At 40.6% G+C, this 22,181-nt stretch overlaps 3 protein-coding genes across 4 annotated transcripts in view; all 3 read left to right on the top strand.

Annotated features, from left to right (window-relative positions):
• The first annotated feature begins 378 nt into the window (after positions 1-378).
• Positions 379-4,745, top strand: abhd14a (abhydrolase domain containing 14A). Of its 2 annotated transcripts, XM_084348472.1 has the most exons (6): positions 379-433; positions 616-760; positions 2,091-2,371; positions 2,566-2,681; positions 2,845-3,080; positions 3,783-4,745. In XM_084348472.1, the coding sequence occupies exons 3-6, from the start codon at positions 2,109-2,111 to the stop codon at positions 3,963-3,965; spliced, it is 798 nt and encodes a 265-aa protein (XP_084204598.1). In that variant the 5' UTR covers positions 379-433; positions 616-760; positions 2,091-2,108; the 3' UTR covers positions 3,966-4,745. The 2 variants fall into 2 exon arrangements, with proteins under 2 accessions (XP_084204598.1, XP_084204597.1); XM_084348471.1 differs by having other exon boundaries at positions 393-760.
• Positions 4,746-6,101: 1,356 nt separating this feature from the next.
• acy1 (aminoacylase 1) lies at positions 6,102-13,971 on the top strand. Its single transcript, XM_084348042.1, has 15 exons — positions 6,102-6,171; positions 6,515-6,662; positions 8,173-8,237; positions 8,318-8,422; positions 8,516-8,610; positions 8,809-8,885; positions 10,145-10,234; positions 11,371-11,427; positions 11,508-11,581; positions 11,694-11,743; positions 12,154-12,298; positions 12,481-12,549; positions 12,636-12,715; positions 13,135-13,195; positions 13,323-13,971. The coding sequence occupies exons 2-15, from the start codon at positions 6,536-6,538 to the stop codon at positions 13,485-13,487; spliced, it is 1,260 nt and encodes a 419-aa protein (XP_084204168.1). The 5' UTR covers positions 6,102-6,171; positions 6,515-6,535; the 3' UTR covers positions 13,488-13,971.
• A 6,959-nt stretch (positions 13,972-20,930) lies between these two features.
• LOC311255176 (voltage-dependent calcium channel subunit alpha-2/delta-2-like) overlaps positions 20,931-22,181 on the top strand; it is a 43,123-nt gene continuing 41,872 nt past the window's right edge. The window contains exon 1 of the mRNA XM_084349436.1: positions 20,931-21,368. Within this exon, the coding sequence (XP_084205562.1) occupies positions 21,253-21,368 (116 nt within the window). The 5' untranslated portion in view covers positions 20,931-21,252. The remainder of the gene's footprint in view (positions 21,369-22,181) is intronic.

Raw genomic sequence — 22,181 nt, 5'->3', positions numbered from 1 at the left:
AGGCTAAGTAAGACAGTTTCATATGTACATACAGTTTTTAAAGCCTTGAAGTTGTGAAGCCTGAAGTTTCTGAAATTGAAGACACAAAAATGGCATAAAATACATTGAAGTTTGGTCTGAGAACTGAGAATTGTTGGTATGAATGTGGTACTTTGCACACAAAAAATTAAAGGTGCATTGCAATCTACATCAAATGGCAGATAAAGTTATTCTTTACATTTTCAATATTCAAGTGTCATCATATTTTACTAAAATGACACAACGTATCTATATCCATACTACATAACGTGTTCATTTTAAAAGCAACGCTTTCTTATTTACTCGATAGATGTTATTTGCTGATAGCTCTGACAGGAAATGACGTATTAGTGCTAAGCGTTGTTATGTGCAGCTCGTATTATGGTCCGACGAGGAACAGAGGATTTACACCGTGGTAGATTTGATCTTTAATACTCACGTATACATCAATTTTGTTCTTTCTCGTGTAAAAGCAACTGTCCAGCTTTAATTAATTTATATCCAAGACCAGTTGAAAGCACAGGTAGTTTCTTGTCGGCAAAAAATGTGTCGCTATCGTCCGGCTAACTGCTCATTTTCTCCTCTCGGTTTGAAAAGCTAGCTACCACCAGCATCCACGCGAAGCCTTTCGACAACATTTCCAATCACTGGCAACCAGCAATATGCAGCAGACATGACGATAAAGCAGACATCCTTATCCTTTTGTCAGTGAACGTGTCTGACATTTATCTCCTCTGTGTTGGTATGTTTTCCTCTGGTGCTACATCATTAATGTTTATAGTCTCCTACAGCGTCCCACTGTACAGAGATTTTTAGCTAGTAGAAGAGCGACTCATCGAGCTAATGTTAGCTTTCTAGCATATTTCGGCTCACATTGCATTTGTCAGCTTAATATTTTTGCGCTGTAGTGCTACATATTTGTTGTCATTCATCTTGGAGGGTCAACTTTCACCTAACTGTTTACATTTCTTGGGTTTTTTCTGGAGTCATTCTGTTTCCCTGCGCAGCCACCTCTAGTCTTAAAATAATAACCTGGTTAACATTATCAGCTACCTAATGTTAAAGTGCACTGTGTCGAGCATTGTGAGCACGAATCATTTGTCTATACTTGATTTAAATTGTGTAGGGCAATTGTCTGCACCCCTAGTTAAGGTAGAACTGCCCTGAACTGCAAAAGAAACACAAAGGGCTATTTACAGACCAAATCTTATTTATCATTTAAAAATGTACTCATTAGGTCAGTAGCTGAAATCTGGAGATGTGGCAGGATTAGTTCATATAAAGTGTGTGCTCTGCTCCTCTATTTCAACAATGCAGTTGGTGAGTATGTCATAGGAAGTTAGTGTTGCACATTTAATCAAATCCAAATCACAGGAGCCGCAGTTTTTCGATAAAGGTAAACTGTGTCACAACATACTGTTATAAACAGATATAACAATCAGTAGAGCACATAACTCACCACATCGAGGATCTGCCATTAATTACACTCTATCATAGACACCAGCCACCTAAATACACCTGATTCATGCATTTTTCCCAGAGAAATTAATGAAAATCTCGCAGTGTTTAAGAAAGTGAGTGAAAATTCCAGGATCCGTCCTTTTATCTGGATCCGCACCAAAAGTCAGTGAGGTCTATCCTGGGCTGAGACCCATCCTCCATCCAAATTTCATTGATAGCAGTTCAATAGTTTTTGTGTATTCCTGCTGACAAACCAACAAATCAACCAACAGACGGACACAGGTGAAAAAATAATGTCCTCCGTGGTATTGTGGTGCTCCAGAGATGCTTCAGCCTATATTCTCCAGACATAAGGGAACAACAGAATCCAGCAAAAATCACATCATCATTATTATATTTCACCCTATGTTTTATCTGCACATCATTACGCCCTTATAGTGATGACAGTTAAAACTACAAAAAATGGGAGAACAAAAGATTGTTATGAAAAAGCTGCAAGTTGACCAACAATGATCTTGAATTTCTACATACACTGTCAAACAATCAGAAGCACAGTATGATTAGGATCCATATGATGGGTTCTCTGAATGCACTTTGTCCACTTCTCCTAGATCGTTCATCTCGACGAAATGAATTTCTTGCGTAATCGTCTCGTTGTCCTGGGCCTGGTGTTGTTGGCCACGTTACTGCTGTACCTGCTGCTGCCATCCATTCGTCAGGGCAGCATGGAGCCGTCTCTTGAGGCTCAAAGAATGGGGCTGATGGCCACCTCTCCTCCTCCGCTTCCAACCATCAACGTGTCCATTCGCACCGGGCAACTACCCGGGGACCCTCCACTGTTCTTCAGAGAAGCCTTGCCTGTTGATGGAGCTGGACGACAGATATTGCCGAGGTGAGCTGAGTCCTCCGAACTATTAATTCCAAACCAGTTTTGTAAGATAGTGAGGATGGTCTGTTGACACATGCTGGTGTCCTGCTGACCTATAGCTCTAATGTACTATATTTGCCGGGCCTGTACTTGTTGTAAAACCTTGAAAAACCTGCTGCTAAGAAATCACAGGAAAACAAAATTATTTCTTTTTGCAGGCTGCAAGTGGTCCTTCTGCATGGCCAGGCCTTCACATCTAAAACCTGGGAAGAACTCGGCACGATGGCCCTTCTGGCAACCAACGGATATCAGGCCTTGGCGATGGACCTGCCAGGTAGGCATATAATCTAAAAAATTATGATAATCTCACTTAAAACTGGATTATACGCAATCAGTTCCATCTTGATATCTATGCGCTGCTACTCAAATGAATAACTCTAAACAATGGTCTAATCGAGCCGTGTCTTCTCTTCCTCAAATTCTTCTTCTTCTTGAAGGGTATGGAAAATCGCCAGACTCAGAGGCTCTGAAGACCGACCAGAATCGGGTGGACCTCCTCTCAAGGTTCATGGAGTCTTTGGGTGTTAGGGCAGCTGTGCTCTTGAGCCCCTCCATGAGTGGACATTACTCCATCCCCTTCCTCATGAAGAACAACGCTCAGCTGCATGGCTTCATCCCCATTGCACCTGTTGGTACCCGAAGTTACACTCCACAGCAGTACCAAAATATCCCGGTGAGGAAGGTTACGTTTGTGGTGATTAATACACTCAAACGGAGTATAAACTTAATTCTTAATAAATAAAGTGACATTAGGGTTAACGTTTCATTTTTGGGTGGACTGTGCCTTGAATGGGGAATCCACACTACTGAGGCATGACCAGATTTACCCACTAGGGGGCCCTCAAGCATCAATGAACTGTCGGCCCATATAGGACTGCTCATCTTTCTGATCTTTAGGCCTTGCTCAAGTAGCGTGTCTTTTCAAATACCCAGTAATGGTTTTATGTATGCAGTTCTGTGCCTTGTTCTGGCTTCTTGTGCAGGTTTTCATGACACAGTATTTTAAGATAAAAGAAATTTAGGGCTGCGACTAATGATTGTTTTCATTATTGACTAATCTGCCCTTTTCTTTATCGAGTAATTGTTAAAGAAAAAAAACCATTAATAGATTGAGTTGAAAAAGAAGAAAAACTTAAATCGCTGTTCAAATTAAAAGTTAGCCCAATATAATATATTTTTGTCGTATCATCTTGATGTCTTTTGTAACTGTTACCATACTTCAGTCTCTACTGTGAGTACTAGTAGGTTTTTATGCAATACATACACAAGAGCCACTGATTATTAATCCAGTTACAGAAGATTTAACCACTGTATGCTGGTATTGTTGTAGCATTTGTGAAGACTTGTCTCACAGTCTTATGTGTGCTTTTTTCAGACTCCCACTCTGATTGTGTATGGAGCCCTGGACACAAATCTGGGTGCCCAGTCCCACAAGAACCTCATGCAGCTTCCACATCACTTTGTGCTAAAGTTAGAAGGAGCCCGCCACGCCTGCTACATGGACAAACCTAGAGAATTTCACCAAGGATTGATCGAGTTCCTAAGCAAACTGAAGTGAGGCGTGTGACGGAGGAAGAGGAAGGAGACTGGTGGAAACAAAAGAAAGAAGAAGAGAAAACACATAGAGGAAGACAAGTCGTCTTATCAGCGGTTTAGTGTGGTGACATTTTTGCTAAAAAGCACCAAGATCAGCATTATTCTCATATCATCACCTGACGCAAAGAAAATCGGCATGGGAGTAGGTTTTAATAAATGGAAAATGGCATGTTAAATCTTGTAGTGTCAGTTAACAATATTTCAGATGTTTCCATCATGTAAGCATTACTTTGTTCAGTTTCCTATAGTGTAAAAATACGAGACTTCTTCACCTCGGCTTGTTTTAAAAATAGCTTCAGACTTGTATTGTGGTGAGTTTTGTTTCATGTGGTTCATGTCTCTCTTTGCATGTAAAAACATGGAATGTGTTTGCTTCATCGTTACCATTTTTGTAGGTGACATGTAGGTTACTGTAAATATGCAAATGTAGCAGCTGCCTGTGTTTAATTAGCTTCTGTTCGCTTCACATTTGACCAACAGATTTGTATATGAGGATCTAATAACTGTTCCAGCTTCCAGAAAACACGCCGTTCTCAACAAAAGCAAACAGCAGATAACACGCTGTAATAAAAACTATTAAAAAGGATATCGACCATATAAAATATTGGATTAAAAGCTCACATTTATTTATATTATGATGATAAAGTTGTATTTAATATATTTGCAGGAAGTTTGGACAATCATGCCAAAACAAACTTAAAATAAGATATATGCAGAGCTTAAAATAAAAGCAAAAATATTGTGTTTTTGTATGTTTCAATTGATAAAATGCCATGTTTTGGGAACTGGAGGTTATTCTGATGTATTTATATAATTTGATGATATTGGAGGTTATTATGCTGCTGGCTTTTGCCAAAATATGTGAAAGCTCTTGGGGACTTTCAGACACCACTTTGTACACCCACCACTGGAAGGTTTTGCTTATGTTGAAAATTACATATAATTTGCTTGTCTTGGGAACAATTACGTTCTTTTAAGTATGTTCTTAAACTGCACTGATTTTCAGAGGTAATAATTGTTCTTTCTGTTCTTATACTTTTTACAGAAGATTTTGCATACAAAATATGATCTCTTTATAGGACAAGATGCATTGTTGTAGATCAAACTATGCGAAAATATAATGCTGCTTACACGTTAGTGCATAAATAAATATGAAATAAGTGCTTTTACTTTTCAAAATTCATCAAATCATTTTATTTTCATCAGTGACCCTTTTCATAGTTTGCATGCTCAGGGGGCACACACATGCTGAGCCCCATATTTTTGTTGAAAATTTATGTTAAAGGAACTGAAAATGGCTCAATACAGCTAGAGGTCCCAAATCAATTTGAAGCATGTAGCTTTGAAAAGGAAATTCAAACTCTAAAGGAAAGAAAGGTATTATTTACAATATTGATAAGGTAATAACACAAACTCAGAAATATTTATTTGATATATTCCCAAAAATGAGTAAACAAGCGTACACAAGTACCTCAGAGGGGAATAAGGTCCCCAGAACACTGAAGCTAGAGGCTAATTCAAAGGCAAAAATAGTAAACAGACAAAACCGTATGAAGTTGTGTTGTCCTTTTAGGACAGTTTGTTTTTTCAGTTCATTAAGTCATGAAAATCGATCAATTAAGAATCATTGATTAAAATGTTTTCCCCAAAATTACCAAGGAACCTAAACCTTTTTTTTTTTTTTTTTTTTTTAAGATTGCATATTGCACCATGTGTGCAGTGACCTGAATATGGTGAATGTGCAGGAGTGTGTCTGGCCCATGTGAAGAATTATGCATCATTTTGAACTAACGCAGAAAATAGATTATAGAGACAACTAACATTATACATAACACTGACTGAATATTAGAAATAACGTTATTATTTTAAAGTTTAAGAGTTTATTGTCTGTTTTCTTTTTTATTACATCATTTGCTTGTGTAATAAAAAATTAAATCATTGTATTTTAATCTGTGACGCTTTTTAAAGTGTGCTTTGTCAGGGCACACACATAAAGCCCGAGCCCTTCTATATTTTTGTTGACATGTTAATGCAAAACAGTAAATCAGGAATCTTTTACTTCGGCGACAGGTCTTTTATTTTGAAGGGCAGGCTCAGGCCCAATCGGCTGCCGTTTGCTGACACACTGCGAAGCTGCTTACCTGACGAGAGACAGCAGCTCCTGTACTGTGAGTACTGATTTAATATGACGTCCTTGAGTGTATAAACGTGATAAAAAATACTTCTACTTTGTTCACTGTCAGCGCTCGTGGCTTGTTCACTAGCGAGCGAGGACGCAGCTGTAGCTAAAGAGAAGGGAACAAGTTAACTAAGCTAGCTAGCTGTCGTAGCATTACACTTATCCTCAGCAGGTGAACACAGCTGACGGTAACGTTACAGGCCTGGTACCTAACTGTCTGACATGAGCTAACGTTGTTGACTGTGTGTGTGGCTCGAGACAGTGTTTAGATATTTGTCACATGATCCTGACATGTTGTTTCATTGTGTTGTTGTTGTTGTCGTTGTCCTCAGAGGATTGACATCTCTCGCACCATGCTGCCTGACAAAGATGGTCCAGGTGTTGGAGGCGGACAGAGCTCTCCAGAGGGAGAGGACCCCTCTGTGAGTCTGTTCAGAGAGTACCTCCGCCTTAAAACTGTCCACCCAGACCCAGACTATGGTGAGATATCTTCTCCACAATACACCAAACATCAAGCCATGCCCTTTGGAAATGTCACAGTTGGATATTTTTTGGCATTTTTATCTTTGCAGGTCTAACTCAGTTTGTCAAAGATCATGGTCTAAACAGCTGTTAGGATGTGAACAATACCCTTTTTTTGTGTTGTGTCATTTTTATGTTGCTGTTATTCCACCTGAAATATTATCATTGTCAGATCATATAACTTTACATTCCTGTAGTTTAAAAGCCTATTGTAGATGAGTTAAATGCTCTTCCCTTTATCCCTTTATCATCTTATGTGCAGTGATTTCTCAAAGTCCAATTCTTATCTGTGTCTGTTAGATATTAAATGCTTCTAGTTGTGTATGAAGCTCGTGATGCTGAGAAAGCTTTCCACCGCACCTGTGTTCAAAAGAAACCCAAAATAGCTGTGGCGCTGACCAAAAGAATGAGATTTCACATGTTGGCAGCGGAGATTGTTTTGTCTGCTGCTTGATAATTGGATACTGTACCGAGGGGCGGGACTCGGGAACTGCTTCCAAGTTGTCCAATCCATGGGAAATGTGTGCCTGCAGTTCATTTTATCCATGCCAGCACGTTTTTCTGATCGTTGCAATTATGTCAAAGTCGTGCGCCCAAGCTGCTAGAAACTTGTAACAATAAGGACTCATGGCAAAGAATAAGAAACGGTCTAAGCGTGGCTTCTTTACAGTAATAATGTAATGTCTTTAAAGTGATCATTATTATTAAGGGTCGAATTTAAGTTTTAATATTTTAAAAATACCTAATGTAGTTTAGAGGACTTTGGCCATTTGTGTCGGTGTGGGTTCATATTCTGTTTTTGTTAGGAGGTGTGTCAGGCACAAACAAGTTGGACGAGACCTTGCGTGCAGGAGCGACTACTCTGTATCTGACAGTTGGCGTTGGAGCATTTGGGATCCCGTGGTAGAAAGAACTAAGGGCAGTGGCTGGGTAAAGGACCTAGAGGCTACTTTGCTCACCTGTGTCTTTTTAAAATGTTTTTATTTGCACACACATAAGATTGGATATAAATCAGATAATTAAAAGATAAGAAATGTGTCAGGAGAGGTCGAAGCTATCAGTCTTATACAATGGACCCCACTTCGCTTACAGAAAACAAATAGATAAATGTTTATAACATAATTTGGGAAAATACAACATAAACCAAATAACTACAAAAACACACACAGTAAAAAGAAAAACTAACCAATCAATAGACAAAATGAGCCAATACAGGAATACAAGGGGAGACATTTTTTATTATATTCACATGTACAAGAAAACAATAGACTGGTTGCCTCCTCACTCTGACCTGAAAGTGGATGAAAATGAATAGATGTTAAGAAAAATCTTGATTTTGGTATTCTTACTGAAGTCCCACAGTACTGCCGCAACCAGCAGCTGCAGGAATCACGACTGTCTAGTGTTCTGAGAAGTGTTTCATTAACAATTAAACAGACTGTTCTGCTGTCTGTTGATTTATTTACAGATGCTGCTCTTCGGTTCCTGGACAGAATGGCGGAGGAACTCGGGCTACCCATGAAAAAGATTGAGGTGTGTCTCAGTGATGGTGATCGAATTCATATAGCAAACATTTGTGACATTAGTGATACAATGGGCCCTTTCTTCTTTAGATTTGTCCAGGCAGAGTTGTGGCAATCATGACATGGGAAGGGATGAACCCAAGCTTGAAATCCATCTTGTTGAATTCCCACACAGATGTTGTTCCTGTTTTCCAGGTATGGCGTCTGTCTCTGTTCATGGTGCTACAATCCTGTTATTGTTTGTTATAGACATGAAAAAAATGGATTTGATATCAATCTCTTCTCCAGGAACATTGGAAATACGATGCTTTCAGTGCTTTCAAAGATGCAGAGGGCAACATTTATGCCCGGGGATCACAGGACATGAAATGTGTAACTATACAGTGGGTATAACTGGTTGATAACTTGTTTTATTAAACAGGATTTGTGCTCTAGTTGTTGTGAGCTTCACTTTTAATTATGTTCTGTGTGAAACACCTGTTTTAACACCCAACTACTCACTCAACCTGCATACTGTCACTTCAGACTCCCATTTCTTATTTCTGTCATAACTCTGCTGTGTCTTCTTTTGTTCTTTGCAGGTACATCCAGGCAGTCAGAAGACTGAAGGCAGAGGGACGGAAACTGATGCGCACTGTGCACCTAATGTTTGTTCCTGGTAAAGATATTTGATTACTTCCCTTCCCTTCCCTTGTATTTGTAGTTTGTTCTCAAAGCATCTACAGAGCCTTGGTCCACCCACACAGGGGTTTTCCCTTATTTTGCCTGATTAGATCTCTTCTCAAGATGGTGAAGGCGTGTTCAGACTGCCTCATTTACATTTACTCTTCTGGTAAACCTGTTCTGGTAAACCTGTTATAGTTGAACGAAATGTCCCTACAGGCAGACCAGGAGCGACACTACAGTTTACAGTCTGGTAGTGTGTTAATGCACTAAACATGGTGATGAAACATGCTAGAAATCTGAATTTTCCATTTCCAAAGACAGTACACCAGTTTTTCTATCCGCAAACTGAGGTTTGCTGCCATTGGGGTTTGAATAGAGTTGGTGTGCTGCTTGTTATGCAGTGGCTTGAGTGGAAAATTTTGTTTCATGTGTTAGTGACAAGTGAGGCAGCAGGTATGACAGTGAACAGTGTCAAAACTGTAATAATTGGTGAAGACAAAACATGACCTTTTTCATTTAGAGTTCACCCCTACAAGCTATTTTAAAGATGTGTTTAACCGTCTGTACTGTTTATTATGCTGTAGTGTGTTTACTCAAAGTCTTACATTCAAGTCTGCATAAGTGGCATGTGCTGTTATGCCTTGCTGAAATTAAGTGGACAGGAAACCCCAACAAACACTAATGCTGCAATCCATTGCAAGTCAGAAGTCGATATTTCCAAGTCTGTATTCCCGACTTCAGATCTAAATGCATCACAGATCATCTGCCTGGAAACACATGAATTCCCGCAGCAGACTGATGCCTGTGCGGCAAGTCTATGAACTTCACAAGCGACTACAACAGCTGATTTAACAGATTAGCACATGTAGCTTGAAAAGCTATCATCCTGCTGTGATGTCATCTGTGTCTATGTCGGTGAAATCAGGCTTGGTGGATCTTGCCCGAGTTTCAGGATTGGGATTCTGACTCTGATACAACATAACCAGCACTGTGCCAGTCGGGTGTTGGAATGCATCTGTTGTCACATTGAGTTTAGTGACTTCATGTAATTTCCAACATAACTGCACCCTACTTGAACCTTAGCAGACGTCTAATCAGCCACAATGATTGAAAACGCCTCCGAGCTTTTAATTAGAATCCAATCAGTTCTCCAAAGTTCTCCAGGAGTTAAACTGTATGCCTGCCAGGTATTGGCGTTTTTGTCAGGTGAAAATATGGCAACTAAAATGTATGTTTTCTCTTTCTTTGTAGATGAAGAAGTTGGAGGTCACAAGGGAATGGAAACATTTGTGAAGCATCCAGAGTTCCAAAAATTAAACATTGGCTTTGCACTCGATGAAGGTAAATAAATAACTATTTGCAACATTTTTCAAAAGTTAATGAGAAAGAACCTGACCCCTGAACGCCACTCAGTTACTTAATAAATTGAAACTGGGCTCAGCTATTGACCAATAGAAATGCAGTTTACTGTTTGGAATGCAGATGCGTGTTAAAATTTTATGTCTTGACACCTCAGATCATGCCTGCCAGTAGTGTGATTATCAATCTAGATCACTGTGCAGAGCACACTATAGTAAACAATACAACAACAGATTTGCCTCATGCTACATTACCAGTAAGTCACTGTTAAAATGAGTATTCGTTATGATAGCCTCCAAGGTAAGTGAAGGCATAGTCACCAAATCAGACTAAAGTATGGCTGAATTATGTAACTTTAAATCTTTACAATCATATTATCACACATTAAACATAATCCCTTTTTGTCATTTTAAGCATTTATAACAAACAGTGGAGAGAAAACAGGAAATGGGGGAAGAGAGTGATGCAATAAAGATCCCCAGCGTGACTTGAATTCAAAAACTTGCATTTCATGGTTGACCTCTGACTTGCCCCGTAAAACCCTTCTTTTATAACGGTGATGTTTATATTTCTTTTGTTGTGATATTTGTTGTAATTAATTACAGCACGACCAGTTTAAGACCTTACTGTGAGCTGAGTGGATGTTAAATGTGAATGAGACAATTTATTTACATTTGCAATAGGAATTAATTTACATCTGTGAGAAATCCATAATGTCAGTGATTAGATAATTTATTGTCCATCTCTTGGCTAATTGTTTGCTGTATCTGACAGGATCCTGCCAGCATATTGATAGCCTTGTTCTGATGTGCACAGAGTCAGAGAGAGTCTGTTTGTCATTAGGGTCAAAGTCTGACAACTAAATGTTGAAATGTTATATTACCCACCGTGCCAAATTACCTTTATTGATTTTAAAGCCAAAGGCAAATGTGTGCTGATTCAGTCCCTGGTTGTGGAGGATCATAAATTCTCATGTGGTGTAGTTGCTAATCAGTACAACGTCAACTTCTGGCCTTTGCCCCCACAGTTTGACCTTAAAGCAGTCTTTGTGCACTAGTAATGTTATTACAAGTAATGTAATGTTAAAAATGTTTTATTTGTCTGCGTGTGTTCTGTAGGTCTGGCCAACCCTGGCGAGGCTTTCACTGTGTTTTATGGAGAGAGGAACCCCTGGTGTAAGTATAAAATATTTTCAGGATTTTTAAAGGATGAAGATGTTGATCTTGAATCAAGCAGAAAGCCTTCTTCGTTCCAGGGATTACAGTCCACTGCCCAGGCAGTCCAGGTCACGGCTCTAGGTTTGTTGAGAACACGGCTGCAGAGAAGCTGGTAAATATCGATGTCTTGGAACTGGTTGAAAAAGCCGTTAAATCATCAAAACCTGGTGTTTCAAGGACAGAGAAAGACGGTGTCAGTGACCTTACTGTCTTTTCCTTCACAGCGCCATGTTATGAACTCCTTCCTGGACTTCAGAGAGAAGGAGAAACACAGGTGAGTACACTGTGTGACACTACACTCGCCAGTTTCATACATTGGGACTATCAGGTATCGCCATTCTGGCAGTAGGAGTTACTGTCTTTGAGGTAGAAGCAGGAGTATGAGAGGTGCGCCTCAGCTAAAATCAGTTTAGCTCCCAGCCAATTGTAAAAACATTTTTTTTTATAATTCGGCTCCTGGTCATTTAAAACAGATATTAGGTGACCTCTCAGCCATTCTGTGTTGTGTTTGTGTCTCAGAGAAATAAATGAAAATGAGCAGAAACAGTCAGATTTTAATTAGTTATTTTGTACCAAGATTTGATGCTGATTTCTTTGAAGCCCTTGTCAACTCTACTAGATTTTATCACAGTAATGTAATTGTAATTGCAATAATTCCGATACTAACTAGTGTTTATACTTTAGGCTAAATACCAGTGAGTGTTTCACGCTCGGTGATGTCACCACGGTGAATATGACCATGGTGAAAGGAGGTGTGGCCTACAACGTCATCCCAGCTGAAATGGACGTCAGCTTTGACCTAAGAATACCACCTACAGTAAATCTACAGGTGTGTTGGCGTGCTTGTCTATTTGGATGTCTATTTGAATGTTTCTCTGAAGACATTTGTGTTTGTGTGACTTGTTTCTGTAGTCATGCAGAAATCTGATCTACAGGCAGATGTGTCGGCGTGTGATGACCTCCAGCTCAATGTTAACTGTACAAACTTTTTAATTATCATTATCCTACCAGGAGTTTGAAAGACAGATCAAACAGTGGTGTAAAGAAGCAGGAGAAGATGTCACCTACGAATTTGCTCAGGTCAGTGCATGTACACTCAGTACCTCATTCTAGAAGTGATATGTTCTTGTTGTCGGTTAAATTAAATTAGCTGCCATCCATTGCAGAAACATATGAACCAGAATGTGACTTCGACAGAGGAGAATGATCCTTGGTGGAGCACCTTCAGTGGAGCCTGCAAGTCAATGTGAGCAAACATAATCTGTGTACTGATACAAAAACTTTACATCTGTTTACAGTAGATGAGCAATTAAATGTCTGAGATATATCAGGAACCCAACATAAATCTTTGTCTACTGTTTTAGTAGATCAGATTTTTGCATCCTCCATTTTTGTTTACACAACTCATTGTAATGCATTCGCTCCATGAAATTTCACACCTCAGCTGCAAATATTCACACAGCTCCCACAATCCTGTTTCAAATGGACCACATTGTCTGTGCTGTCTACCAGTACTCGTCACAGAACTGAGGACAACTCTTCTTTTCTTTTGTCATTTACTGTATATTCCACTGGAAATATATATAAATGGTTGCATAATATTCACATGTTGAATCTGTCCTTGTTTCATGACAACTAAGTTTCATTTTATTATCTCCACTGTAGGAATATGACTTTGGAAAAGGAGATATTTCCAGCTGCCACAGATAGCCGCTTTATCCGAGCTGTGAGTATAAGAGCTGGATATGATAACAAGAAGAAAAAAGTCATTCAATTACCACAACATTGTTGGGCGAAAGCTTTTCCATTCCTTCAGTTCTGTCCCCGGTAATAGGTTTGTTTGTTGAATCTAGGTGGGTATCCCTGCTATCGGCTTTTCCCCAATGAACCGGACGCCAATCCTGCTGCACGATCACAACGAGTATCTGAATGAGCAAGTCTTCCTGAAAGGCATCAGCGTGTTTGAGAGGCTCATCTCAGCTCTAGCAGGCGTTCCTGCCTGTCCTGCTGAGGCTTAGACAAGTCTTCATTTTTAATCCTCTTTAAAACATATTTCACGGATGATCTGAATATTTAACTTGAATTATTTGCAGAGATTACCAAAGAATGAGAACATGTATATCATTAGCCAAAACTGAGCACTTAGCCTTTGGTACTGTTGATTTTTTAAAATGATTCTCAGGATATAGGCGCAGTAAGCTTTGCATACCTCAGTATGCAGCGGTTTTTTAACAACATACTTACTGTATGTCAACGTGGTTGATTGAGTGTGCCTGTGTGTATGCAGTCTTAAAGAAATATCAGCTATTATGTAAACAGTGTTTTCCATCAGTATGGAAAAGTTAACATACTAAAATGTGAAGATGACTTTGATTTGATAAACTCTGAGATCAAATGTCACTTAATAGCCACTTTTTAGATTTAGCTTGATTTTAAAACTATGATTCCACAAATATAATTTTATTTAATAAACTTGATTTGAATAAATATATTTGTTCATTACTTTCATGGTCATACTTTCTTGTGCACAAGTTAGAGGTTCGTGCCTGATTCCACACTAATGAGCAATTTAAGACATCAGTGAATGAGCAGCAGGGTTAGAGCTGTGTCATGTCATGGAAGACGATTTTTGACTGCCCACGGCAAAAGCATAACAGCCATCTGCTTCAAGGACGGGCAATAAAATTTACCACAACTAAATCAATAAAAATGTCCAAACATCAGTTAAACTACTGAATCTATCAATGCAGCCTTCAAATGATCATTAAGTGCACCCCAAAACTACCATTAGGTATCGTGTTTGGGGGAAGGGTCCAGCCTACCAACCACATTGAGCCTCAGCATCACATGGCTGAAAGCATTTAGTCTGTTAACAATGTGCAAGACGGAACTAAAGCTAATATTACAACGAATGCCCTAAAGCTGTCAAAAGTGGGCCCATGGGCCGAAGTTGGCCCACCATAAGGGTCCATTTGGGCTGGCAGATGTTTGTAGCAAAAATGTGAATTAATTCTAAACTTATAATGTTTATGCTGGGGTTTATGTGAGGTAAAAATGATCTTTAAAGATCGAGGCGCCCCAATTATAAATTGTTTTTCATAATCTCATCATGGCACACAGAAAGTCAGCCCACTTAGGAGACTTGGGATCCTTGTCCCATATTGCATTCTAGTGATGCAATGTAGTGGGTGTTTACCTTTGGCTGACTGTAAAGTTTCAGTTTAGAAAAATTCAGGCACCTCTGCCCTAAAAGAAGCAAAGAGGCTGAATACAACATAAAAATACTTTTTTTCACTGCAGATTGATTTTGAACATGGAAAACATTATACCTGCTAAACATCAGCATGTTGGCAGTTAGCTCACCGCACAATTGTGACTAAGTGCATTTCAAAGCTGTTAGTGAAGATGCAGACTGTCATGTTTAATTAATGCAGTTAAATATGTAAAATGGGCTGTCCTAGTAGCTCAGCTGGTAGAGCGTGCATAGGCTGTGTCCTCGCCACAGTGGCCGAGGATTCGGATCGTCATCCCTCCTCTCTCGCATCCTGTTTGCTGCCACTCTTCAGCTGTTCTATCTGATCTGAAGAAGGAGAGAAAATCTGGTGGAATGATGCAGTTCACATTTCTCAGACAAAGAAACACAAATATTTGCATTTTAAAATCGATTAGATCAAGACAAGTGAAAAGTTGGCCTACAGTCAGTCACTCAGCTTTGTTCTTCCAGCAAATGACCTAAACAAGAGGTTGTTTACATTTATTCAGGAGAACGTGCCTTAATTTATAAAGATAAAATGGAGTATTGTTGTAAACAACGATGTTGTGAAATGGAGGTGCACTCAGTGAAATGAGAAATTAAAAATGTCTGTTGTGTAATGCTGTTTTCTTGAGGTAAAGGTCGGTCTCATCTACAGTTCAGCTCCCTTTGGAGATGTCGTCCAATTAACAGTCTATGGCTCTCCGAGGGGTAATGGCAGGAAGACTGAGCAGTCAGTAATTAGTCTTCTCTCTCCCCAGGACATGACAGCAGTATTAGCACATGGGGCCGTCAGGGAGACGACTAAAAGCTGAACCCACATCCTTCCTCCCAGAGGGGGCAGGAATAGGTGTAGTCATCTTGTCGGATGAGCTGTCGAGCATCTGAGTGCCGGGCTGCGGAAAAACATAGGTGGTGTTAACCAGCGTATCATAGAAAAACTCAATTTCCCACTTTGTCAGGAAAGCTTTTAATGAATTTTGTGCACCCCAAGCATGAAAACAGTAAAATGCAGCCATCTGTTTTGAGGCCAAAGTGGTTTACATGCATGTTATTTCTGAGTAAATTAAAATCCTTTGAGAGTTGCTCCCTCTCACTCTCGTTCTCTTGGTCAGGGGTCAGGATCAGACCCTATAACATCGGCTCTGAAGTGAGTTGATCCAGGGATTCAAGTCTCGGTCAGGACATCTGAGCAGAGAGCACATGGGGAGATTTAACCTGACTCCTGCAGGTGCTCCACGCACACCCTGCTGTGGTCTTATCAGCATTAATATCATTATATAAAAACATACAGCTCAGATGTTAAAACAAGGAGACTGACCTGAGTGAGGGAAATGGTACAAACTAGTGTGAAATAAAACAGATCAACACGTGAAAAAAGCTCATATCAGTCTTTAGTTCACTGTTCAAGCAGCTTCATTTGATATCTTCTCTCTGGGTTTCTTGCTTCTGGCAGCAGCTGTTTATATCACAGATGCTGCTGTGTATGAAGGAACATGCATACTGTAAATCTTCCAGCTGAGTGGCATTTCTCTCTAGTGTGCTCTCCTGCAGTGCTGCTGCAATTGTCCTGTGCACGTACTGTAATTACAGCCAAACCCCGTCGTGATAGCCATAAGATTCTCCCGTAAATGGGAATTAATTGTAGTCGGTCAGAGATTACAGTTCCACAATCACATACTGTGGTCAATATATTTTGTTGTTCCGTTACACTGTTTTTACTACTGTTTTAGAGTATTTATTTTTGCAGATTTACAGTACAAAGGCCATTGACAAAGGTGAAGGATTCTTATATCTGCCATGTCTTTTAAGACTATATGATCGAAGAACCGTTTGTAAAGAGTTTACAGATGGGAGAGAAGCTTCATCCTCAAATTACTGTCTACTGGTTTACGTGTACCAGGAGAGACTATTGTCACTAATAGCCTGTTTAATGAGCCAATAATGATTTCAATAATTAAGAAAATCAATGGGTTGTAAGAGAATCAAATGTTTCTATTACGCTGGTGATGAAATAAATGTATCTCAGTGTTTTTTCACGCTTTTATTCCTTCTGTGCTACTACACATTTTACATTTTTCTATCATTAATTTCCCATTTTCCATGCAAATTTTCTCTATACCTTTGTGCTCATATAGAGCATGTCTAACATGCCTGGCTAATGCAGTCTGCGTTGCACCAGTTTAAGGTTTATCTCTGTGCAGTGTGCTTGCAGCAGAGCCTCTATATATTACAGTAATAGTAGGGTAATAAGCCACAGGTTTCAGTGATGTTATGATCGGTCTAATCTGTATTCACTATGTTTAGTGAGTCATGTTTATTATCCTCCATATCCTCCACATATAAGAAAGTGCCTCACAACATCACAAACAATAAATAATACTTATACCAAACTGCAAGCCCCATACCTCATATCTCAAGGATTTTTTTTTAAACAGAGCTCTAATGAAAGGTCCTGTACCGCCGACCTCATGGTAACAACTCATATTCACCGTAGAGAGGGTGTGATACATCACTGACGTGGCCCGTCATTTCCCTGCCACTCGGGTCTCACAAAGCAGTGACATAACCGCTCCAATGGAAACATCGGGTGAGTCACTCCTCTCCTGGTGCTGACCCAAGCTGGACATGAGACACATCAGGCAAAATGGGAAACGGACTTTTACGCAGTCGTGACGAGTAACATTCACGATGCCTCTGTTCCATTTAGGTGTAATGCCAACCTGAACAACACAGCCAGTATTATTGTTATTAGTTACACCTGTGTTTAGAAGTGAAAATGTCCGCTGTGAGAAAGGTTTATTGATTAAAGCTGCTGTACGCGTTGTTGTCGTTTTCGCAATCTTCTTGTCCGTTTTGCAGTTAACAATCCCCTCCCTCCTCTCCACATCACCACACTTGCACGACTCTTTTCTTCTTCTTTTTTTTTTTTAGGCAGCTATCTTTGCCTCTTTCTTTTCTTCAAGCGTTTTCATAATTTGCCCTTCGTCACCGAATTGCTGGAATTGGTAGCTTGGTTGTAGGTACCAGAACATGAGGATCCTGCTCTCTACATGTCCACGAGCAGACAGGACATCCTGTTTATGGAGAATCTGTCCTGATTGGATAAAGTGTGCAGGGATACCAATTTCTTTTTTTTCTGTCTTGCTGCGTGAGCAGTGGGACGAGACACATGGGCTGCTGACAAAACACTCTATAACAGTGATTACACTTGGAAATCAGAGCTATTTAACACTTATTTTAATACAAATACATCACCTACAGCAGCTTTAAATGTATGCTGGAGGAAAAGTGAGGTGAGAAGATAAAAAGACCCTCTTAACATTTTTCTCATGTTGCAATTAAGAACCTGATTGCAATTTTCAGTTGCATCCAGTGAGTTGTATCAAATCAATTTTATTTTCTCGCCCAAAATCACAATCACATTGCCTCAATGGGCTTTACAGTCTGTACAATGAACAACATCCTCTGTCCTTAGACCCACGATTCGAGTGAGGAAAAACTTGCCATGTTGATGGAAAAAAAAACCTTTTAATGGGGAAAAAAAAGAAGATGTAGAAACATCAGGAAGAGCCACAGAGGAGGGATCCCTCTCCCAGGACGGACAGACATGCAATAGATGTCGCATGTACAGAAAAGAACAACAAAATCACAGTTTACAAGCTGCATTGACAGAATATCTGATACAGATTATAATATGTAAAGTGTGTGGATCCAGGAGACGACTGTGGAGGCCAAGGCTTTGCCAAGTGGTGCCTGAGCCACACAACCTCCCCTCCACCATGGTGACCTGGAAGAAGGCAGGCCACAGAAGATAATTAGCAATAGACAGAGAGATCAGAGCGAAGAGGCATCAACATTTTACAGAAATACAGATATAAGGAGATAAAACAGAGGAGAGCAATGATCCAGCGGAGCCCAGGGTGTGATGATCCAGATCCGACAGTATGTGAGGCAGCAGGAGCCAGGAGAGGTAGATGGTCCCAGGGGCCCGTGGTCCATCAGAAGGGAGCCTGAATGGAAAGAGAGGAGGAGGAGGAGGAAGAGGAGGAGGAAAAGGGGGAGGAGGAGAAAGAGGAGGAGGAGGAAGATATAAAGAGTGAGAGGGTGACACGGCTTGCAGCTTGCGGGGACAGAAAGCAAAAACAGAAATGCGATGTTAATCAGAAGAGCAGATTGTTTCTCGTCGGGAGGACAATGTAAATTCCAATACTATAGGTAACTCATTGAGACTGAGACCGACCCACTGAAGAAGCTAGCAATTGAAGTTGAGGACTAATTAAAGGCAAAGAAATGAGTTTTGAGTTTAGATTTAACGGCGTCAACAGAACCAGATTGTCTGATGTCAGCTGGGAGGTTATTCCAGAGGAAGGAGGCCCGATAGGAGAAAGCCCTGCAGCCAGCTGACTTCTTCTTAACCCTGGGAACCGTCAGGAGCCCTGAATTTCACATATTATGGAAATTATAGGAAACATTATCACATATCATCCTTTTTAGTCGTGTTGATTCTCTGTCAGATTCTCAGGACTCTAGAGTGCTGCTGTTGGTTCAGCCGAACCTGAACGTATTTCGTTCCTGTGGAGATGAAGACAGGCTGTCTGGCTCCTGTCCAAAGCTTCCTGCAATAGTAGATCCACGCTGACACTCCTCTGCACCGATATGAAACAAAAAAGAACAGAAGACGAAATACTCAAACCATCAAAGCAAACCTGAGATGCATGTTATATTTTCTTGAAGCAGAGCCACTCTCCTGTCAAACTGATTTAAATGTTTTTTGTCTTTGCTAATCATACTGTATTTTAATTAAATGTTACTATAGTCTCAGTATTTTGTACAGCTGTCCTACATGAAAGTACAAAAACATATTAGATAGGATTTGGTTGGCAGATATTCAAAATCAAGAGACTTTGATCAAAGGCAGTTTAACTGAGCTCTTAGCAAGGAATATGAACTTCAAACGGATGCTCTGGCGTCGGTCGACCTTTTCAGAAACCCATTTGTGCCCATAGCAATCTGAAACGTGACATAGATATGACTGAATTGTCATTATTGGGTGAGCTTTTTCCTTTAAATACATGAAGTGGGGGTTATGTGCATGCATGTATAGCCTGCATGTCAATGTAGGCCTCCAGTGGGCTGTATACTGCATGCAGGATTTATAGATGATGATGTACATGTTAAAGCATTTGTTTTTTTTAAAGGAGACCTGTTTTGTTTTATCATTTTTTTTCTTTCCTTCGGGGTTTTTTATGTTTTTGTGAACGACACCACATCTGAAGTCGTCCTCTTTGCCCCCTTTTAATATCAGGACTCAGTTTGATAATCACCTCCTCGGTCAACTCACCTCCAACTTAAAGCACTCAGCCAAAAGATTTTAACCTAGACGTACACGTAAAAAAGATTGTCCAATCGTGTTTTTATCAGCTGCATGATATTACAAAAATCAAGGTTGTCCATGCAATTATTTAATCTCGTCTTGACTACTGTAACTCCCTGTGTACATGTCTTTTTTCAAAAATGTATCTACCGTTTTACAGAGGCTTCTTTCACATTGTAAGCTTATGGGAAAATGTCTTTCTGGGCCGCAGCGCATCACGTGACGATGTCATTACAACGTTTAGCCACTACAAAAACTGACTTCAAAGCCTGCCATTTTTCCTGGGGGCTTGGCAGCTGCTCTGTTGTTGTTAGAGGCACTGGCTCAGGCGTGTGCAAGCTGACCAATCAGAGCAGACTGGGTATTTGGAAGGAGGGGCCTTAAAGAGACAGGAGCTAAAACAGACAGAGGGTGGGAATACAATGCTGCAGCACTGGACAGTATGAGAGGACTGATGTGTTTTTTGAGCATTAATCCATTTAACCTTTTCTAGTAGTGACCCAAAATAAAATAATAAACCTGAAAATGAGCAGAACATGTCTCCTTTAAATCCTAAATATAATGTATAGGTTAGTGCTCATCATGTTGCATTCAGGGACCCTCTGTTGCATCCTCCTGAACGGCTGTAGTCCATCCAGAAGCGCATAAAAACGAAATGTATGTCGATGACAAATCCCACGTGGCTCTGCAGAGATAAATAAAGCCAAACTGGATGCTTCTGCTGCTCCTCTGTTGCCTGGTGACGTGAACGCGCCTGGCGGATGAGAGAGGAAGAGAGAGAGAGAGAAAGAGAGAGAGAGGGGGCTGTCGTGGACGCGCCGGCCTGTGTGGTGGTGGTGCTGTTGCTGTTGGTGTTGGTGTTGGTGTATGTGGGAGCAGGAGGAGAGACTCTGCAGTGTCTTGGCAGCTGCATTAGAGCATCTCCCACCGTCCGCGATGCCTCCACGGCCAATGCCTGCCTCCTCCGCGTCCACTTGACGGCACACACCGACATGAACTCGTCGGGAAACTGAAGCCGGACGTCCACACACGCACACACACACACACATACACACACACACATACACCAGCCTCGGCTTTTTACACCCCGGAGACAGTCCGGAGCGCTTCATTCACGCACCGAAAAGCCCGTGACGAGAATTGTTAATGGAAAATGGCGATAGGCAAAAGGTCTCGCAGCATCGTCTGCTTGGTATCTATCCAGATTATCTTGATGTTCAGCGCATCGTGGCCTGGAGCGGCGGGGCTCACCTTCCCCCAGCAGTACACGTAAGTAACGGCGAGCCCGATTGAAAACATAGCGGGGCTGTGATGGGAGACAACTTTGGGGGCTTGAGACTTCTGTCATCCTGCTTTATTCGCCGCTGTTATGTAATTTGTGACAGTGTTGGCGATGGCATCAATGTAAAGGCTGGGTGTTTCAAAGCTGAGGTGTCGTCCACAGTGTCAGGGGGGGAAAGCTCGCTCACAGCATTATAAAGGGTTTTTATTGTCACATTTGACAGGATGTCATGATTGGTGTTTTCTTTGAATCATCAGGTTGGCTTTTATGTCAGATAAAACGTGCAGTATTTGGACAGGAATTAAGCCTCGCGTCTGTGTCTTGCATCAGAAGTGTTTTGTTTTTCTGCCCACATGAGGAAATAATGCAGATGGATACACACATCAGCAACAGCAGATGTGATGGAGAGGTGGGATGAAAAACCCCTCAGAGGCTTGAAAGAGTGATATGCAAAATAACTTTGAATGTGGGAGACATTAAAAAATAATGAAGTGGATGGAGAGATGTGACACTTAAAGTAAAGCATTAAGTCTGTGCAGTGGTTGTAAAAACTGAAAAGGGCTTTATTTTCCCCCCAGCGATCCCCCCTGCTATTCTTGTGCGCCACTGCTAGATTTTTCCATGCAGGCTGTCAAGTAAAGAGCAACACATTGCTTTATTTGGTGAAACCTCTCGTGCAGCCTCTTCCAGCAGTAGCCTATAGTACGTAGTAGTTGTAGGATGTTGCACGGATGAAGAAGAAAGGTGTGGTTTTGTTGGAAATCCTGCTGAAAGACGTGCTTTAATGAACACTCTCTCTC

The sequence above is a fragment of the Pagrus pagrus genome, assembly GCF_965226575.1.
Source record: "Pagrus pagrus genome assembly, chromosome: 3".
Lineage (NCBI taxonomy): Eukaryota > Metazoa > Chordata > Actinopteri > Spariformes > Sparidae > Pagrus > Pagrus pagrus.
Note: the sequence above shows the minus strand (reverse complement) of the source record. Positions and strands in the feature narration are given on the sequence as shown.